Raw genomic sequence first — 19363 nt, 5'->3', positions numbered from 1 at the left:
AGTCTTAAACTTGTCTTTCCTCATAGCTAGCTGGCCTTGTAGCTTGTTAAACACTCTTCTATGTGCACCTTGCTGATATTACACAGGTGGGCATCTGAGCTTGGATAGTTTCTGCTCTGTGGGAGTCAGTTTACCATGAGTACAGAGAGCACAACAGATAGGTCCTCCTCCCCTCCCCCTTTCCTTCTGCAGAGATAGACTCAAAATACAGGCATCCAGCCAACGCTATCAATCTATCCCCTGCTACCTTCAGCCCCTTTCATTGGAGCAATGCTTTCAAGGGGTACGGAAATATGAATCATTGCCCAAATACATGAGGTTTATTCTCTAAACACACATGTTGTGGACCAAACACTTTTTTATGTCTGGTTAATGACATTCTCTCAAGGGATTGTCTTGATCCTGTAACAAGTTGCAGTGATGGGAGGGGCTAGCGTTTGAAGTGTTGTCGGTCTTGGCCTAGTTTCTTGTGTGATCAGAACCCTATGCACCTCTGCCCTTCCCCCACAACCAATCCAAAGCCTCTACCATTACCCAGTCATTGACTGTTAGGGGCTCAGTGTAGTGAGCAGCTTGTCTCACTGCTGTGTGATATAACCTGGTGATGTGGTTTGCATGAGTGGCTTTCTATAGACTGAACAGAGAGGATGCTGGGGAGGAGGGCTGGATTTGAAAAAAGATGTAAGAGACTGGTGAGACAGGTAGCACCAAACCACAAAACATAACGAGGAAAGGTACATGCTGCCATTTGTTCAGCGTAAAATGGAACAAAGAGAACATTGGCCCACAAGGCTTTTTTCCTTGTTCTCCCAGGAGTGGTGAATCCCCCTTTGTTTATTTGTTTCTGTTCTTTACATCATTAATTTGATAAATACATCTAATATTGCATTATTTGTACACTTAGTACACAATTATTACTTACATGAATTGGTCTATATTCAAAGATTTGTATACATTTGAATATTTTATACATGTGCCCAAATATATGACCGATTAGCACCAATGTGCAAAATATATGCTAATTTTTCTACGTGCATCTGGGGTTAATTACAGAGAGGAGGCAGGGAATGGCTTGAAGGAAGTAATGAGGGCAAATATGTCAGTTTCTCGCTCCAAATACATTCTGTCTTGTCTATTGTACTATTAATGCATTTGAAGATTGTATATTAAATATACAGTATTTTGGTATCCATTTGTTCTTCCAGTGACAATGATATATGATTATCATGATCTGGGGCTGCCAGGCTACCATTCTGCGACCTGTTAATCATAAACAACCATTGCAATATGACGGATGGTTAAATGATGTGATTTTAAATCATACTTGTCTATTGCCCTGGCACACACATTATTGATACAAAATTTACAGGTACACTTAACTCAAATCAATACTCCATTTTATGTTTCAAATTCTATACAATGCCCCTTCCACTCCACCTTTATTTCTTGGAGTTCACTATCCACTCCAATTTTCTATGAATTCATGTCTTTGATCCTTTAGTTAAAGGTTTTCAGACAATTTTTTTACCCCCCTTCACTCTGGCTGCCCTTGTACATGCTCTCCATGTCAGGCCCAGCTGTTAATACAAACTACTTGGAGAGCTTACAAGCCTCATTGCTAACACTGACAACAGCACTATTCTTACCCAGGGCCCAATAGTGGAAAAATATATTTTTTCTTCTGCCAATTCCTTTTCAAACAGATGTTTCCATCTGTTCAAATTTTTATTTTTGATGAATAGATACCTTAATTCCGGATTTTTCAAGTGGCTGTCAGATAAGTGAATCAGATGTCCTTTTTTGACAGCAGGGATAATTTTCTGTGTTTTTTCTCCCTGCCTTCCATCAATGTGTTCAGTGTGTTAGTAAAGGTATTTATGGCCCATATGTGCATTTGTAGGCAATAACCCCATTACATTCCACAGATGGTCCCTGGGACTAATTAATGCACTGTGCTGCCGAGACTCTCCTACCCAGGGGACACCGTGATTATTTACCTATATATTCTATTGGCAGCCAATCCCTCTCTCTCTCCTGGCTATCCTAAGTGAATGGACAGTTAGATATTTAGTTGATGATTTTAATAATTTCCATACAAAATCTTTGCTTTCCAACTGTAAACTTTGGCCACAACTTGAACCACCAACACAAATGGTTGTCATCATCCTCATCATAAACATCATCATCACATGTTTATCTACCCATTAGCCAGTCTGAACTTGATGTTGGTCATTGCATTCCTTATCGCATCCTTGCCTCATGGTTGATCTAAAGGGTTTGTAGTTTCTACACGCAATGATCTCCAACCCTGCTCCTGGAGAGCTACCCTACTGTTTCGCTCCAACCCCAGTTGTAACTGACCTGACTCAGCTTATCAACCGGGTAAATATTAGAATCAGGTGTGCTAGATTAGGGTTGGAGCAAAAACCTACAGAATGGTAGCTTTCCAGGAGCAGGGTTGGAGAACCCTGTATGACAAGGTTTAAGGCGGAGCCTCTGACATTAGTTATAAAGCAGCCATTAGAATAACATAAGACCAGCTGGAGTTGGTCAGCTGGTCTCAACACATAAGACATGCTATAAGAAACATATAAGCTGATTAAAACATATATTTCCAATAGTGTGTGATGCGCTTAGAGTTTACATATATATTGCCCTTCAGTGTAAAAACATTTTGTTTTGTTTTATTAGGGGAAGTGAGGTTGATTTAAAGTCATTGACATTCCAAAACTGTGTATCTTTTGTGGTAATTTATAGAAAGATATAATCTAACTACCTAGCTATTAAGTCATATCTTTTTTTTTCTTAACGTCTTAATCATCAAAACGTAGACTTCAATGTATGCCTCTTCGTCTCTCAACACATGCTCTCTCTCTCTCTCTCTCTCTGTCTCTCTCCCGCTCTCTCTGCAGCCAGACCTCCTCCCCTCCCCCCACATTCATGCTCTGTTAAAATCCTGTACTCTGTGATCCCATACTCTTTTCTTTCCCTCCTCTCTCAGTGGAGAAGACCAAGGAAGTTTAGTTTTATGGTTAAGGTTCAGCTTTTGTCAATAAATATTGTGTCCACAGTGAAAATAGCACGTAATCAATCAACATTATTTAGTGTCTAGAGAGTTTTCTCTGTTCATATCACCAGGTCAAGAAAAACTCAGGCCCAATAATAACATAGTTATCTATTATCTTTAAAAAATATATTATTCATTGATTGGCAAACATTTAGTAAAAACGGGATAAATAGGCTTATCAATGGTGTGAGCATTTTTAAGGTGAGAATTGAGAGGGAAACAATTGATTATGTAAGAAAATTGTCAAAAGAAAAATGGTTAAAGTCTAACATTGTAGTACTGTTAGACATGTGGTGTCTATCTGACCTTAAAAAAGAAAGACAAAATGTATAATAATGTAGAAACAGCCTATTACTCTGAGAAAGCATTGCAATACACCCACAATAATATATGGTAAATATGTGTGTGACCAATACAATTTTATTTGATTAAAGGCTAGATCATAAGGTCTGACATAACAATTTGGTGATGTCCACTCTGTTGATACTACGGTGCACATAGTCTATAAACCAATACAACTAGTATAGTGTGTGGTTGACATAGGCAATGAATGTTATTTATTTGACCATTTCACCCATCCGCTTAGAGTAGGCTAGGGCTACGCTTTCAAAATGTAGAGCGAGAAAAAAACGATAACCACAGCATTAAAATGATGTCAGAGTTTACACTGTAGCCCCCCTCACAGCCTTCATTATCACACAGCAAAAGCAAGCGTCAAGAAGAGGGAGGTTCCAAAATGTATTTTCGGTCGGCTATTGGCTTCTGTGTCTGGTTGTCACTCATACCTGCTTTTCTATTGGCTATGCTCTTACGGATTTATCAATCCATCTCGGGAAACTGCTGTGTAATCACAGTGAGCTTTCCTACAATAACCTTCCGCTGAAAGGCGTAGTCCTTTAGATCTCTTTTATTTTGAAGAGAACACCATGAACTGTTGACCAACGAACTAACATATGCGGTTGTTACATCAATGTAGATCGTTATATCTAATATTTTTTATTGTCCTATGAGCAAATATGTTGTCTTTCTATAGGCGTTTGAAATCGGACACCGCTGCGTTGGGGCCCTCATTTCATGCGTAGGGATACGTTGTTGCTTTTGACAATGTGGACGGAGGTGGTTAAGATGTCTACTAGAAGAATGAAATCATCTTAATTGTAACAACAAAAAGGAAGACGTGAGATTAATAACTAGATATTGTTTGGATTCGGACTGGTTACATTGTACTAATGATGTGAGTAGTGTAACAGAGCAAGGTTCAAGAGGAATAAGGAAGACATCTACAGCGATCCAATGTGTTTCACGCGCTGAGGTTGAAATTCTCTTGAAGTTTTATGTTTTTTCCCCCTGCGATACTCAGCCTTTCTTTTTACTGTTGGATGCCAGACATTTGAAGATTAAAGGTAAAAATGTTTCTGTTTCACACTCGCATATAGTCGTTTAAATGCACGAATTCATTGTACCTAATGTAGGCCAATTGTAGGACGAATGACTCTACAATTATCAAAAGTTTTGGGAATGTGTGGTTGGAGCAGGGGGGTGTAAGTTTTTGTCTGGTTTCTAGTAAGGTGGCGAGTTCAGCCATCAAGTGTGTGATGGTCTCCGCACCAACCGTGTAGTGAGGGAAATTAGTCCTTTGTTCACCATAAATATATTGTAAGGTTATTCTGAATATGACTAATTTTGATGTGTTTGCCAGTCTCAATTTTCCAATTAAGAAGCCTGTTATGTGGTTATGACGAACAACGAATTGACTGTAGCCTAAATAATGTTGAGTGGCATTATAAACTTGTGCTTTCATTTGTTCACCCTGCCATTTAAAAGGTTCATAACAAATGTAAAGCAAGTAACAAACCTTTCTATAACCAATAATACACAAAACCACCACCCCTTAATTTAATGAAAGTGGTTAAGCGGCTGTTCACAGGCTAGACTTTAATTTATTTTATTGCACATTTGGCAGGAAATTCCTTATGCCCCCACCATCTCTGAACGAACTCAAATGCAAACTAACCTTGAGTTGTATTTTGTAATATTTCAAAAGAAGCAACATATTTATTGCATTATTTCAAGGTCTTTCGCAGTTATTCAGAGGCCACCTTTTTTCAGTATCTTTCAGAAGCCCTTTTCATAAAGGTAATTCATTATTTTAAACTTTGTGTAGCTGGATATTCCACTACATAGAGCATTTTGAACCTGAATATCCTCCGGCTGAAAAGCATCCCTTTTCAGTATAGCTATATAGGACCTAGATGTGGCCTGTTATCATTGGAAACGGATAGCTGACTGTTTAGAATAGTTGATAATCTGGAATAAATATTTACGTTGTTTCAGTCTTGGAAACTACGCGGAACAATGTGGGGTAAAATGTATTGTAACGAACTATCGTTGGACTGAGAAGATTTGTTTTTAAAACATTGATCATGATGTCCACACTGCTTGCTTCGATTTCTGTCGATGTTACATTCTGGTTGGCTACATTGACATTATATTCTGTTTCTAAGAAGCAACAGTTGAATTAAATTTATTTAAACTCAAACATAAGCAATTTGTTATGATGATAATAACACAACTATCCAAAGCTCACATTCTACTTACTAGTTGGTGATTTGGCTTCAATTTGCTCGAATATTTTGCGAAAGTACATTATCCCAATGGATTTTATTTTGCTGTTAGATCTCAAATATTTGAGGACTATTAGGTCCGTTTTATCGAACGTGTGTATATATTTATATTTAATCATTTTTAGAAAAACGTGTTCCCTTTAGAAATACATTCTATAGGCCTAGTTTTGCACTTGGAGGACTTCTTTCCTTGTCTGTCTCGCATGTGTACAAGGCAACCATAGACGTAATCTGTTGCAACCGAATATTGTTTGTACGGTCAGTAGCAAAATATGCAATTCTGCATTACAAAATGTGTGTATCCACAAAGTCCTTTTAACTATCAAGACATACCCACAACATTTTGGAACAGTAAATGTTTTTATGGTTTATGTTTGGCAAGGTTTGTGTATCCTTGGCCTACCACCTTATCTGAAAGTCTGGCAAAACAACATTAGGCTTATTTACGCTTGGGCCTAGTGTTCTATTAGGGCATTCAATTTGTTTTATTCAAGGTTAGGTTATGTAGGCCTAACCTGCCTTCACTTTCAATACAAAGGCCTATTCCTGATGGATCCTTTGCATGGTATATAGCCATTTGTATGGTCAAATTTGATCTCCCTTTTTCATCTTTTTTTACACAGGTATTCTCAGCCTTCAAAGAATATATTCAAGTTTCAATATGCTGAAGCATCATTTGCTGAAACTCCAAACACATAAATTCCTTGATCCCACAGTGTGGTCTTGGCTCTAAGGAACTAGGCCCTATGTGTGACAAATAAGAAGAAAGTAAGAATAGCTTTCATTTTGAAATGGATGTATTGTTACAAATCTGGTCTTTTACCTTTTACTTCTGAGAAGTTGCGTTTATTTTCTGGTTTAAGCCCCTATATTGTTGATTACAGCAAATTGCACTAGTAATGGATTACAAAGAATGTGGTAAAAGTACACCACCTGTTGGTGCCCTAGTGCTTCTTTCCAGTTGCACTGGCAGTGTTTTTGTGTGGCATGTATTGGTGCTGCTGAGCATCCAAGCTCTACCCTTTGTGCCTCAGGCGCATGTTGGAATGCAAAACACAGGGTAAATCCAGTATTCATGCTTATTTTTTATATATATTTTTTCATTTGACAAGGTTCCTCTGCGCTGACATATGGTAATTTGGTAATGACATGTTTGCATACATCCATTAGCTCTGCCTTTCACCTCTATTACCCAGTGCAAACAATGGTCCCAATTATGTCTAATTGTAAACCTAATATACTTTACTTTCATATAGAATTGGATGATTGACGTGCGTGTGATTTGTTGTGGAAACATCAGAAAGGAAGACATGGTCTCAGAAGTGTGATTACTCTTGCTAAAGGTTGGATAAGGGATACAAAAACTAAACAGGCCTATATGTTTCACATAGAACGTCAGATTCTCTTCTTTGCAGCCTGTGTAGTGAGCCTCACTATTAGTAGCTTATTTGGTCATGCCCAAAGGAGTTGATGCCATTCTCTGGTTGTTCTTTAGGTTGTAGTTGTTCATATGTTATTATTACCAATTAATTAATGCACTGGCCTAACTTTTAACTCTGTTACAACAAAATAGTGTTTCCCATTTTTCCGGTCTATTGTTTGAACAACCGTGTCCCATATGCCAAAATAGCCTTGACTCCTCACCCACGTCTGACGACAATTATTACCATGAAAAAGTCAGAGGCGATCAGGCGGCAGTGTTAAGGTTGTAGGGCTTCTGGGAAATCATTTAGTAAGAGGGGAAGGATCTTTAACTATTAGTCTGGGTACTCAACTCTTTACTCATCTGTGTCCATAGATAGTGGTAGGTAAGGGTCAATGACAAGGCCGAAAAAGCAGTATGTTATCGTCTGTATGTTCACTCATTTTCACAAGTGATAGAACTCATGAATTCTTTAGTAATATCAGCCAGTAATATCGAGTGTGATATTTTTTTTCTCAGTCACATTCAATGTGTTTGTACTCTCTAGTCTGGTTCCATTAAAAGTCAGTCTATCCTATTTGCGAATCTCTCTCGTAGGGTTGTTAGAGACTGAGGGGCATGAACGAGCAGCCGCAGCAGAGAATGGCTGCAGTGGGAACACAAGACAAGGAACTCAACGACCTCCTGGATTTCAGTGCGGTAAGAGAGAGTGGTCTAGGGGTCTGGGGCCAGGTCATAAGGGCTACTGGGCTGGGCCGGGTGGGCGGTAGGGTGGACGAGAGAGATGACTGGGGAGGGACGGGCCCGTTACATCGCTCACCTCATGCTTTTTTTTATCCTTTAACTCCTGCATGGCAGAAGTAGCTTAATTTGGGGGGGAATCTGTTTTACCCCATCCCACATCAAAGTAAGGTCACCTGAATACAACACAAGTCCAAGGTGTTTATTCATTGGGTTTTAAATCAGTCTTTGAACATGAGAGAACATAATCTGCAGTAAGGTTTATTTATGGTTTGTTCTGACCTGAATGCTGAAGATTTATTTAGACTAGATGCATTTGATTCCTATGTTTGCAGTTATGTTTATATTTTGCTCCGAGTTTGGTTTATCTTATTTTGTGCACAACCTTGCAATAGTTTGATTGCTGATAAGTTCCAGGACTTTTAAAGGGATACTCTTGAGTGGTTCTGGCACTCTCAAAGTATACACAGCTGAAAAACTTTACATCATATTCAACTCAGTACATGCTGTGTGAAATGGGGTAGCCCTGTCATTTGTGTCTCTTGAATAGCAGGTCTTTATAAATGGTCAGATGAATGAGATTTTGGTTATGATTTTTATCCACTTGCTGGCATCAGCCTGTTTTTTTCTTCCCCATTCATTTTTACCATATGATTTCTGTCTTGGGCTTTTGAGTTGACATTCATGTCAGTGTTTCTCTCTGAATAAATGTAATATCCTTAGTAAATCCATTGTTATGGAAAATTACCTTATACGGGGGAAATCCATGGATTCAAGACCAGGAATTCTAATTAAGGTAAACGCTTGTCATCAGACTTGATGTCCCACATTAATTGATATCTCTCCACTAACCACAGCTTACTAATGTGATCTGCCCATGTATTTGATTTCCTCTCCATTATTTTAGCCTTATGATGTGTAACATTGGGAAATTCCATTGGTTCTGTTTCCTCTGTCAGTTAATGGGCCACTAGTGTGTGGAGCATCAACTATCATGCCCTCAATCAAGACCTTGGTTTGCTATGCACATCATTTGTGTAGCCACCACTCAAATCATAAACGCGTCCATGGTTCTATAAGTAGTAGCTAGGGAAGGAATCTAAACCCACTAGAGACAAAGGTGTGTGTGTGTGTGTGCGTGTGTGTGCGCCGTGCTATGCCAGGATTGGCTGAAAATGCTGCAGTATGGCTGTCGCTGGCCCAGATGCCAAAGAGGCAGAAACATACAGTGGCTCATGAGATGGCATGTTAAACAAGCCCCTGTAACCAGGGATTAGGATACATCACTCTTATCTGTGTCCAGCCCACATTTCATATCACAGATGATCTAGTTTTACTGTATGTTCAATGAAGGTGTATTTATGAATTTATTTCCCACCTCTTCTAGATGTTTGCACCACCTGTGGCTAATGGGAAGAACAGACCGACGACACTTGCTAGCAGTCAGTTTGGTGGATCAGGTAGGATTCTATTCTGAATGCAAGATCCTGTCATCCTGAGCCTTGAATATTCTGCAGGGCCATACTGTATTGTATGAAGCTTTAGTTTTTTTGATAAGGTCATTAAGTAATTGAGTGGTTATGTAACAACAAAATATTTTGGTTGGAAGTACTAGGGCAGTGGTTAGTGCTTTGGTTCTATTGCACTATGCCTTCACCCATTCACTTGGTTATATAATTAAAGATGCTGTATATGGGGCGGCAGGTAGCCTATTGGTTAGAGCGTTGAACTAGTAACCGAAATGTTGCAAAATCCCTGAGCTGACAAGATAAAAATCTGTAATTCTGCCCCTGAACAAGGCAGTTCTTAACTGACTAGCCTAGTAAAATAAAAATATAGATTTTTTGGGATTGACCTTTTTACATCCTCTGTGTGCGGACACTATTTCATCACCTTTTAGTGCTGGTAGTAAGTTGGCCAGATCTAGTTACTTTGATCCGAGTTCTCCTCTGGAAACGTGAGAGCCTGCTCTGTCCCTCCATGTGTTCACATTTCCCCTCTTTGATCTAACCAAGATTATTCATCTGTGCTGAAGCTTCAGGACACTGTTGGTGCCTTTGAGCGCTGTGTTGTTGGATGACACTTAAGAGAAAAGCTTTCTGGAGTTCAGCAGAATGTCTTCATTTATGGTTGTTGAACGAGACCCATCTTTTTTTTGATGGGGTGATGAACAAGCTATCTTGGTAACCCTTTTAATTGATGGCAATATCTCAATTTAGGAAATGAGATCTATATATTTTATTTTCATTGCATCTTTTTCTAGCACCAATATACAAAAACTTGCTTGTATTTTCCTACCTTAAACACCTGAAACCCCTGTGTAAGCTAGTAGCTTTTGCTGAATGTTATTAGTAAGTCATGTTCCTTCCCACTGTCACCCTGCCAACCTGCAGTGTGAAATGGAGTCACACTGCGCGGCCCCCAGAGTGAAAACTCCGCCACAGAGGAACAAAGACGGAAAAGGGCTTATGGACTTGAAACGACTCCCCCACCCCGAAGTGTAAAACACTCCTCCCCCAACTCCGCACAGGACTTTTCCCCCCACTGGTTCACAGGAAATGGCTTGAGCCTGAGACAATGCCCCTCACCCCCAGCTCTGGGGCACTTAACTGGCCCAGCATGGAGCGCTGGCTAGAGTAGGAGCCCACTGAATGGGGATCAGTGGCAGGACTCAGTGTTTGTTTCTATTACAGCAGGCAATTACTTAGCAGTGAGGAGTTAATTCCTGCCCCCGTCCTAAGTGTGCCCCTTGGTCATTGACACCATTCGAATGTGATACGTCATGCTGTCACATTTAACTTTCAGAGAACTCCAGGTATCTCGTAATAGCATTTGAGTGCCACAGCACAAACCTCCATAGATGCCAACCTCGAGAGAATCTATATCAGATTGAGACAAGCCTATCAATCCATGGAGCAAAATCAGGGTGTCCATAAATAACAATTCAGGCTTGTGTGTAAGCTACAAAGTATTGTGCTTTGATGTTTTTATCAGTCATGGAAATAAAAGTGCTGAAAACATGTTGGCTCACTATTTAAAAAGATGAATAACAAGTTGTAGGATGAAAAAGTAGTTTAGTTGCAGTTACAGCTGACTAGCGCTAGTTAATGCTACCTAGTCCAAAAAAATACAAATTGGAGTCAAAAGTATCGCAATAATATTGTGATGTGTTACTGTCAATTTTTTTTCCATCCCTCTATCCCTTTGTTATAAAATCAAATATAAAGTGCCTTCAGAAAGTATTCATACACCTTGACTTATTCCATATTTGTTACAGCCTGAATTTCTCACCCATTTACACACAATACCCCACATTTATTGAAAATAAAATACAGAAATATCTCATTTACATACAGTACCAGTCAAAAGTTTGGACACATACCCATTCAAGGGTTTTTCTTTTTACTATTTTCTACATTGTAGAATAATAGTGAAGACATAAGCTATGAAATATCATATATGGAATCATTTAGTAACAAAGTGTTAAACAAATCAAATTATTTCATATTCTTCAAAGAATCCACCCTTTGCCTTGATGATAGTTTTGTGAACTCTTGGCATTCTCTCAACCAGCTTCACCTGGAATGCTTTTCCTTCACTCTGCACTCCAATTTATCCTAAACCATCTCAATAGCCCTTACACAGCATGGAGGTGTGTTGAGTCATTGTCCTGTTGAAAACAAATTATAGTCCCACTAAGCGCAAACCAGATGGGATGGCGTATCGCTGCAGAATGCTGTGGTATCCATGCTTTTGAAGTGTGCCTTGATTTCTAAATAAATCAGTGTCACCAGTAAAGCACCATCATACCACCACCTCCTCCATGTTTGACGGTGGATCATCCGTTCACCTTCTCTGTGTCTCAAAGATACAGCGGTTGGAACCAAGAATCTCAAATTTGGACTCATTAGACCAAAGGACAGATTTCCACCGGTCTAATGTCCATTGCTCGTGTTTCTTGGCTCAAGCAAGTCTCTTCTTATTGGTGTCCTTTAGTAGTGGTTTCTTTGCAGCAATTTGACCATGAAGGCCTGATTTCACGTAGTCTCCTCTGAACAGTTGATGTTGAGATGTGTCTGTTACTTGAACTCTGAAGCATTTATTTGGGCTGCATTTTCTGAGGCTGTTAACTCATATTGAACTCATCCTCTGCAGTAGAGGTAACTCTGGGTCTTCCTTTCCTGTGGCGGTCCTCATGAGAGCCAATTTCATCATAGCGCTTGATGGATTTTGAGACTGCACTGGTAAAAAACGTTCAAAGTTCTTAATTTTCCACATTGACTGACCTTCATGTCTTAAAGGTTAAAGTAATGATGGACTGTCGTTTCTCTTTGCTTATTTGAGCTGTTCTTGCCATAATATGGACTTGGTCTTTTCCCAAATATGGCTATCGTCTTTATACCACCCCTACCTTGTCACAACACAACTGATTGGCTCAAATGCATTAAAAAGGAAAGAAATTCCACAATTTAACTTTTAACAAGGCACACCTGTTAATTGAAATGCGTTCCAGGTGACTACCTCATGAAGCTGGTTGAGAGAATTCCAAGAGTGTGCAAAGCTGTCATCAAGGTAAAGGCTGGCTACTTTGAAGAATCTCAAATATATTTTGATTTGTTTAATACTTGTTTGTTTACTACATTATTCCCTATGTGTTGTTTCATAGTTTTGATGTATTCATTATTATTCTACAATGTAGTAAAAATAAACAAAAACCCTTGAATGAGAGTAGGTGTGTCCAAACTTTGGCTGATACTGTATATATTCCCACCCCTGAGTCAATACTTTGTAGAAGCACCATGGCCAGCGATTACAGCTGTGAGTCTTTCTGGGTAAGTCTAAGTGCTTTCCACGCCTGGATTGTGCAACATTTGCCCATTCTTTTCAAAATTCTTCAAGCTTTGTCAAATTGTTTGTTGATCATTGCTAGACATCATTTTCAGATTTTTGCCATAGATTTTCAAGTAGATTGAAGTCCAAACTAACTCGGCAACTCGGGAACATTCACTGTCTTGGTAAGCAACTCCTGTGTAGATTTGGCCTTGTGTTTTAGGTTATTGTCCTACTGAAAGGTGAATTAATCTCCCATAATCAGGTAGAAAGCAGACTGATCCAGGTTTTGCCTGTGCTTAGTGACTCCCCAGTCCTTAACAATTACAAGCATACCCATAACATAATGCAGCCACCACTATGCTTGAAAATATGGAGAGTGGTGCTCAGTGATATGATTTGGGCAAATCCAACAACTCTTTGTATTCAGGACATAAAAAATGATTTTAATTTGTTACAGGATCACTTTGTGCCTTGGTGTAAACAGGATGCATGTTTTGGAATATTTTTATTTGGTACAGGCTCCTTTTCTGTCTGTCAGTTAGGTTAGTATTATACAGTAACTACAATGTCTCCTATCACAGCCATTAAACTCTGGAACATGTTTTAAAGTCACCTTTGGCCTCATGGTGAAATCCTTGAGCGGTTTCCTTCCTCTCCGGCAACTGAGTAAGGAAGGATGCCTCTGTCTTTGCAGTGACTTGGTGCATTGATACACCATTCAAAATGTAATTAATAACCTCACCATGTTCAGTGGGATATTCATGGTCAGTGTTTTTTAACGAATATACCAATATGTGCCCTTTGCGAGGCATTGAAAAACCTTGCTGGTATTTGTTGTTGAATCTGTTTGAAATTCACTGCTTGACTGAGGGAACTGTGGGTTAGAGATGTCATTAAAAAATAATGTTATAAACACTATTGCACATGAGTGAGTCCATGCAACTTATTATGCGACTTAAGCACATTTTTACTCCTGAACATATTTAAGCTTGCCATAATTAAGGGGTTGAATACTTATTGACTTATTGACATTTGTAAAAAAAAAAAGAAAAAAAGAAATCTAAAAACATTATTCCACTTTGACATTATGGGGTATTTTGTATAGGCCAGTGTCAAAACATTTAAATGTAATGCATTTTTAAATTCAGTATCTAACACAACAAAATGTGAAAGTCAAGGGGTGGGATACTTTCTGAAGGCACTATACAATCAAAGGGGAGTAGCCTCAATACAGGGATAAAATTACAAACTTTAGCAGTTTTACATCATTTTTTCCTCCTGACAGTGGACTTCTATTGAAGTAGGCAATGTTTGTGATTCATGTTAACTTTTTCCCCATGATATTTCCCCACCTCTTCCACTTTGTCCTGAAATGACAACTTGATTTGATTTATTAGGATATGTAGAGGTGGGCCTACACACAATACCTTAATGTCAAAGTGGGATGTTTTTAGAAATGTTAACAAATGTAATACATTTTTTTTACCTGAATTGTCTTGAGGTATTCAACCTCTTTGTTATGGCAAGCCTAAATAAGTTCAGGAGGGAAAATGAGCTTAACAAGTCTCATAAGTTGCATGGAGTCACTGTTTAAAAAATATATTTTACTTTTTTTTTTTTTCTTCTCCATTATGATAGGATCACAGGGCCATAACAAAGAGCAGCCTGTTTTGTTCTTTATTGTTCTCCTGGTAACTTGTGTCAACTTCCTGTTTGCCTGGGCCAACTGTATCCCGTGACATCATGGCTTCAGTGTGCCTCTACTAGTAGATGACCCAGCGCGGGAAAGGCAAAAGCAGAGCTATTCACCAACACAAGTACTCAGAGGGGTACTAATTGCAAAGGGAGGCGTCCCCTATCAGGCGTCCCCTCACTCACCTCTGCAGCTGCTGGCCCCCGTCACCCAGCCAGCCAGGACAGCCCCCCAACCACAACAAACAACCCCCGTTCGCATGCACAGACAAATGCTCGTGCACACACCCCCACACAAATATTTTTTCAGATGATTGTCATGGGGTTTTCTGATATGCCCTATACTGCTGACACTAGAAAATGGCTGCTCTACTAGGTCTATATCTTGTTAAGACCTACGTAAGAAACGATCCAGGCTGCCTTTTGGAGGCATATTAGATTTTACCATGTGAGAAGGTTTTGTGCCTCAAAATATGATTATTTCTTCAGTGGCTGGCTGCTCTCTGCAGTGTTAGAATTGCCCTCATGGCCTTCACTAGATTCTCATTATCAGGTCATTAAAGTTGAGGCACAACGTTTCAACAGGTAGAAAGTGAGAATAAAATGCAATCACATTTATAACAGCATTACACAAACAATTAAATATATATTTTCAAAAGAATGACGAGTGAACTTGGAACAATGAAGTCTGTCCTCTCGTCTCACACCGCTGTCCTTCTCTCCTCCCTGTGCCTTTTACTCCCTCTGTTCCTCCAGTCGTTCACCCATGTCCCTCTCTCCTCCACTTGTCTTGTCTGTTTCTCCCCCCCCTTCCTGTCCTCCTTTCCTTCAGTCCTTTACCCCTGTCCTCCCTTCCTCCATTGTGGCAGTAGGCTCAGTGTTTGGCTCCCACTTCTTAACATGGCTGGCTGTGTCATTGTCATCTCAGCAGCTCCCCACCTTGTTTAATTGCCTTTGAGTTAATTACTCCACAAAGTGTGAACAATGTTGTCTGAGTTGTAAGGCGATTCTATCTCCGACACTATCCACTCGTCAAATGGAGGCCTTTAAAAAAAATTGTAATTGTTACATTTTACCCTCTTTTTCTCCCCAATTTCGTGGTATCCAATTGTTAGTAATTACGATCTTGTCTCATCGCTACAACTCCCGTACTGGGTCGGGAGAGACTAAGGTCGAAAGCCATGTGTCCTCCGAAACACAACCCAACCAAGTCGCACTGCTTCTTAACACATTGCGCATCCAACCCGGAAGCCTCCAATGTGTCGGAGGAAACACCGTGTACCTGGCTTCCTTGGTTAGCGCGCACTGCGCCCGGCCCGCCACGGGAGTCGCTGGTGCGCGACGAGACCAGGATATTCCTACGGCTAAACCCTCCCTAACCCGGATGACGCTAGGCCAATGGACCTCCCGGTCTTGGGCCGGCTGCGACAGAGCCTGGGCGCGAACCCAGGGTCTCTGGTGGCACAGCTAGCGCTGCGATGCAGTGCCATAGACCACTGCGCCACACCTCAAATGGAGGCCTTTTTAAGTGGCGTAGGTCTAGGTGGGCACCAAATACTATTATTGAGTGGCTGCTGGACCAAAGCCATTGTAGACACTGGATAATGGAAAAGCTTGTTTTATAGACCTGGGGTTCCTCTTATTTGATCGTGTCTCAGTGTTGAGTAAACTAACTCTGCCAGCAAGGCTGTTTTAGATGAAGTGGTGTCCATGCAAAGCCTGTCTTACATATTTCGTTGTCCATCACTCCTGTGTGCTGTTGTGACTATATGTAGCTGTGTTAGGAGTGTGGCCTTTCAGCCCACTGACAGTGACTGAGTAAGGCTGATCTTTGGAGGTCCTGCTCCCCTGCTTCTCCATGCCAGTGGCATAAGCTCCATAGATCATGGCTGTCATAGCGTGTGTAGGTGCTTGCACCACTCTGTTAGCCTAATCAGTCATTTTCACTCGTCACTCACTCATCTCACCCTCCTACTCACTCACTCACTCACTCACTCACTCACTCACTCACTCACTCACTCACTCACTCACTCACTCACTCACTCACTCTCCTCTCTCCCCTCACACTCTCCCTCTCAAGCACACATTTTTTTAATTAGGCAAAAATCAAAGGAGAAACATGAATATTCATAAGGCAACTACATTAATATGCACAATTATGCAAATTAGTATGCAATTAAGCCCTGTGTCTCCAGAGAGGCTTGGTAGCATTAACGGATAAGACTATGGGAGAAGGGGGTATTTGGAATTTCTGCTCCACCAATCTTTAGAATCCTTGTTTTTCTTATGCCACAGCCACCACTTGTGAAATAATTTAACATATTCATATACGTTTTGTGTACTGAATATGTATGTTATTGGTTGTTTTATGGCTTAGCGTATGATGGCATCTGCAAAACTGCTGTGGAACGAATTTCAATGAAGCTGGACAATGACACATTCTGTTTTATAGTTTGCTTTCTCAGCCAATCAGTGAAATGACCCCTCTATTAGACTGGTGATTTTCACTTTGATGTTTTCACATGGATATGTATGGAATCGTTCCTCAAAGGGATAGTTCACCCAAATGTACAAATACATATTGATTTCCTTACCCTACTTTAAATAGTCTCTGCCTAGATCTTTGGGATTTGTTTACATTGTTTGTGGAAAACTGTCTATGGACAAGGTATGACAGCAATCCATGCTTTTATTTAGTTTCCCTGGCACTGTTTCCACATGCTAACATTTTAGCATTTGTGGCACAAATCCCTTTCAAGTCATGGGACCAATATTAACATTTTTTGTGCATCATGTTCAAAACCTCTAAGTGACTTTGAGCTTCACAGTCAATTTGGAATACTTTCGGATTATTTGGAAATGAGGTGCTAAAAATGCTAATATCGGTCCCCTGACCACCTGAATGGGATTTGTGCCACAAATGTGAAAACGTTTGTATGTAGAAACTGTGCCAGGGGACCGATATTGCATGGATTTCCATCATACCTTGTCTCTGGACTGCTTACAAGTTGAAGAAACCAATGTCATGTTGTAAATTGGGTTAACTATCCCTTTAATGCAACAATGGCAGATTCTCTTAAAGATTACCTGTTGTCTCAGTTGCTTTGCCTTTAAACCAGTTAACTCTTGTGAATGACATACATTGGCTCAGGGCCCTGCACTGCTGACAAGTTCACCTGAGTGATGGGTGCTAGCTTGTATTATGGCTACATGCCTACAGATAGGTTTGAGCTATAGGACCCTACCCCTAACTTCACTGTTGGTCGACGGTATTGCCCTGCTGCCACTCGATCCCACCGCTGACACCAAATGAACACTTGCGCTAGTACTAGGAAGGAGGAACATGCCCACAGTCATTGTAACTTGCTGGTCTTAGTATAATTTGTCCGGATCTAATAGTTTAATGGAAGTTGTCTCTTCCATGGTCCATCCAACCTAATGTGTGTTTTTAAAGCTGTCTATCTATACCAGTCAGTGAGTAACCCCACCATTTCTCTCATCCAGCTCTGGACGAGCGCAGTAGCTCTGGATCCTGGGGCCCTGGAGAACAGAACAGCCCCTCCTTCAACCAAGGACGGGTAAGCATTACCAGGGACTCCTCACAGGCTCTCAAACGCTCTCACTCATACACGATAACAGCTCAGTGTGTTGGCAAACTTTAGATTCAGACTGGTAGTTTTTACTTTGTACCTAATGTCTTGGATCAGTGTCAGGTGTTGGCAGGCTCTGCACTAAACTTTACATCTGTGGAAGCCCAACGGTAATTGCAGCTTCACAGCCACGGTAACTGTCTTGGCTCATTTCGGTGTAAATTTCAGGAACGGGGTATAGGGGGTGAAGATTGGCTGCAGCAAACTGTGATTACTGATTACCACAACTTGATGATTAAGAAATTTCTAGAGCCTGGATTCTGCACATTTCCTGAGCTCGCATGACAGTTTACAGACTGGGATGAACCAGTGCACTGGCCATGGCATGGAAGGACTTCAGTGAACTCTGCTGACTTGGACTCCAGTCCTCATCATGTGTTCCTGTTTTCCCACAGGGCTATGGAGATGGCTCCCACTACAATGAGCATGAGGGCCTGTCATCTCCCTTCCTCAGTTCAGGAATTGGAGGTAGGCTACACTCAGTCTGCTGGCTTGTCTCTGTGTCTATCACTGTTGTAATGAAGTGGTTCCCAACCTTTTTCAGTTACTGAATTTTGCTCTGCCCGGATACCCCTGAAGTTACCCCCTCGTGCATTTTTACCAGTAGGGCTGTGGTGTCATAAGTCTTCAAGTACCCCCTGTGGATAGGCCAAGTACCACCAGGGGTCCTAATACCCCTGGTTGGGATCCACTGTTGTAATGGGGATAGGTTGTAAATAAGTAGCGGAGGTTACTGTTGGTGTGTACATATTTTGTTATGACCATGAAATTGTTATCTGAGTGTCAAAGTGCCAGAAACTGTGTGTGTAATGTGTATTTAGTGGGTGCTGGGGATGTTAAGAGCACTGAAGCAGAAATGCTCCCTTGGGGTTTGTCTGGCTAGCAGCTGAGCGCTCTGAAAGGGGGAGCCCGCTTTTATTACTACTTTTGTATTTTAAATGGCTACTAAGAATTTTTTACTTTGTCATTTTGAAAAATTACTCTGAATACCCAATGTGTAACTTCCATTCCATAAGGAACCTGCTAATTGTACATTTCGTCTTGCAGGTAAAAATGAGAGGGTACCATACTCTTCGTTTGGAGGCCAGGTAAGAGTACTGCTGACCCCTTTGCTTAGACCCTGTTATGATCATAGTTTAGGTTGCCCACATCACCAATTCTAACTTGATTTGAGCAAAATTCATAGTCAGGTTTCAGTATAAGGAAGACCCTGTTTTCTCACTTCTCCTTTCATCCGAAACACATTGAATTAGAGCGTTTTGGATTTCCCAGAACTGTGCATTCATGCGTTTTTGTATGCATTCCTGCATGTGTTGTTTGTTAACCCCTTGCT

General features: G+C 40.5%; 1 protein-coding gene across 10 annotated transcripts in view; it reads left to right on the top strand.

The window, feature by feature from the left end:
* Positions 1-3977: 3977 nt before the first annotated feature.
* LOC112230859 (transcription factor E2-alpha) overlaps positions 3978-19363 on the top strand; it is a 28029-nt gene continuing 12643 nt past the window's right edge. For 2 of the 10 annotated variants that reach the window (XM_024397320.2, XM_024397651.2), the window contains exons 1-6: positions 3978-4470; positions 7712-7813; positions 9243-9315; positions 17885-17958; positions 18426-18498; positions 19078-19118. In XM_024397320.2, coding sequence (XP_024253088.1) covers positions 7733-7813; positions 9243-9315; positions 17885-17958; positions 18426-18498; positions 19078-19118 — 342 coding nt within the window. In that variant the 5' untranslated portion in view covers positions 3978-4470; positions 7712-7732. Of the gene's footprint in view, positions 4471-7711; positions 7814-9242; positions 9316-12807; positions 12871-17884; positions 17959-18425; positions 18499-19077; positions 19119-19363 lie in introns of those variants that run through there. The other 8 variants (XM_024397493.2, XM_024397232.2, XM_024397571.2 and 5 more) reach the window with 6 other exon arrangements.

The sequence above is a fragment of the Oncorhynchus tshawytscha genome, linkage group LG01 (genome assembly GCF_018296145.1).
Source record: "Oncorhynchus tshawytscha isolate Ot180627B linkage group LG01, Otsh_v2.0, whole genome shotgun sequence".
NCBI lineage: Eukaryota > Metazoa > Chordata > Actinopteri > Salmoniformes > Salmonidae > Oncorhynchus > Oncorhynchus tshawytscha.
Note: the sequence above shows the minus strand (reverse complement) of the source record. Positions and strands in the feature narration are given on the sequence as shown.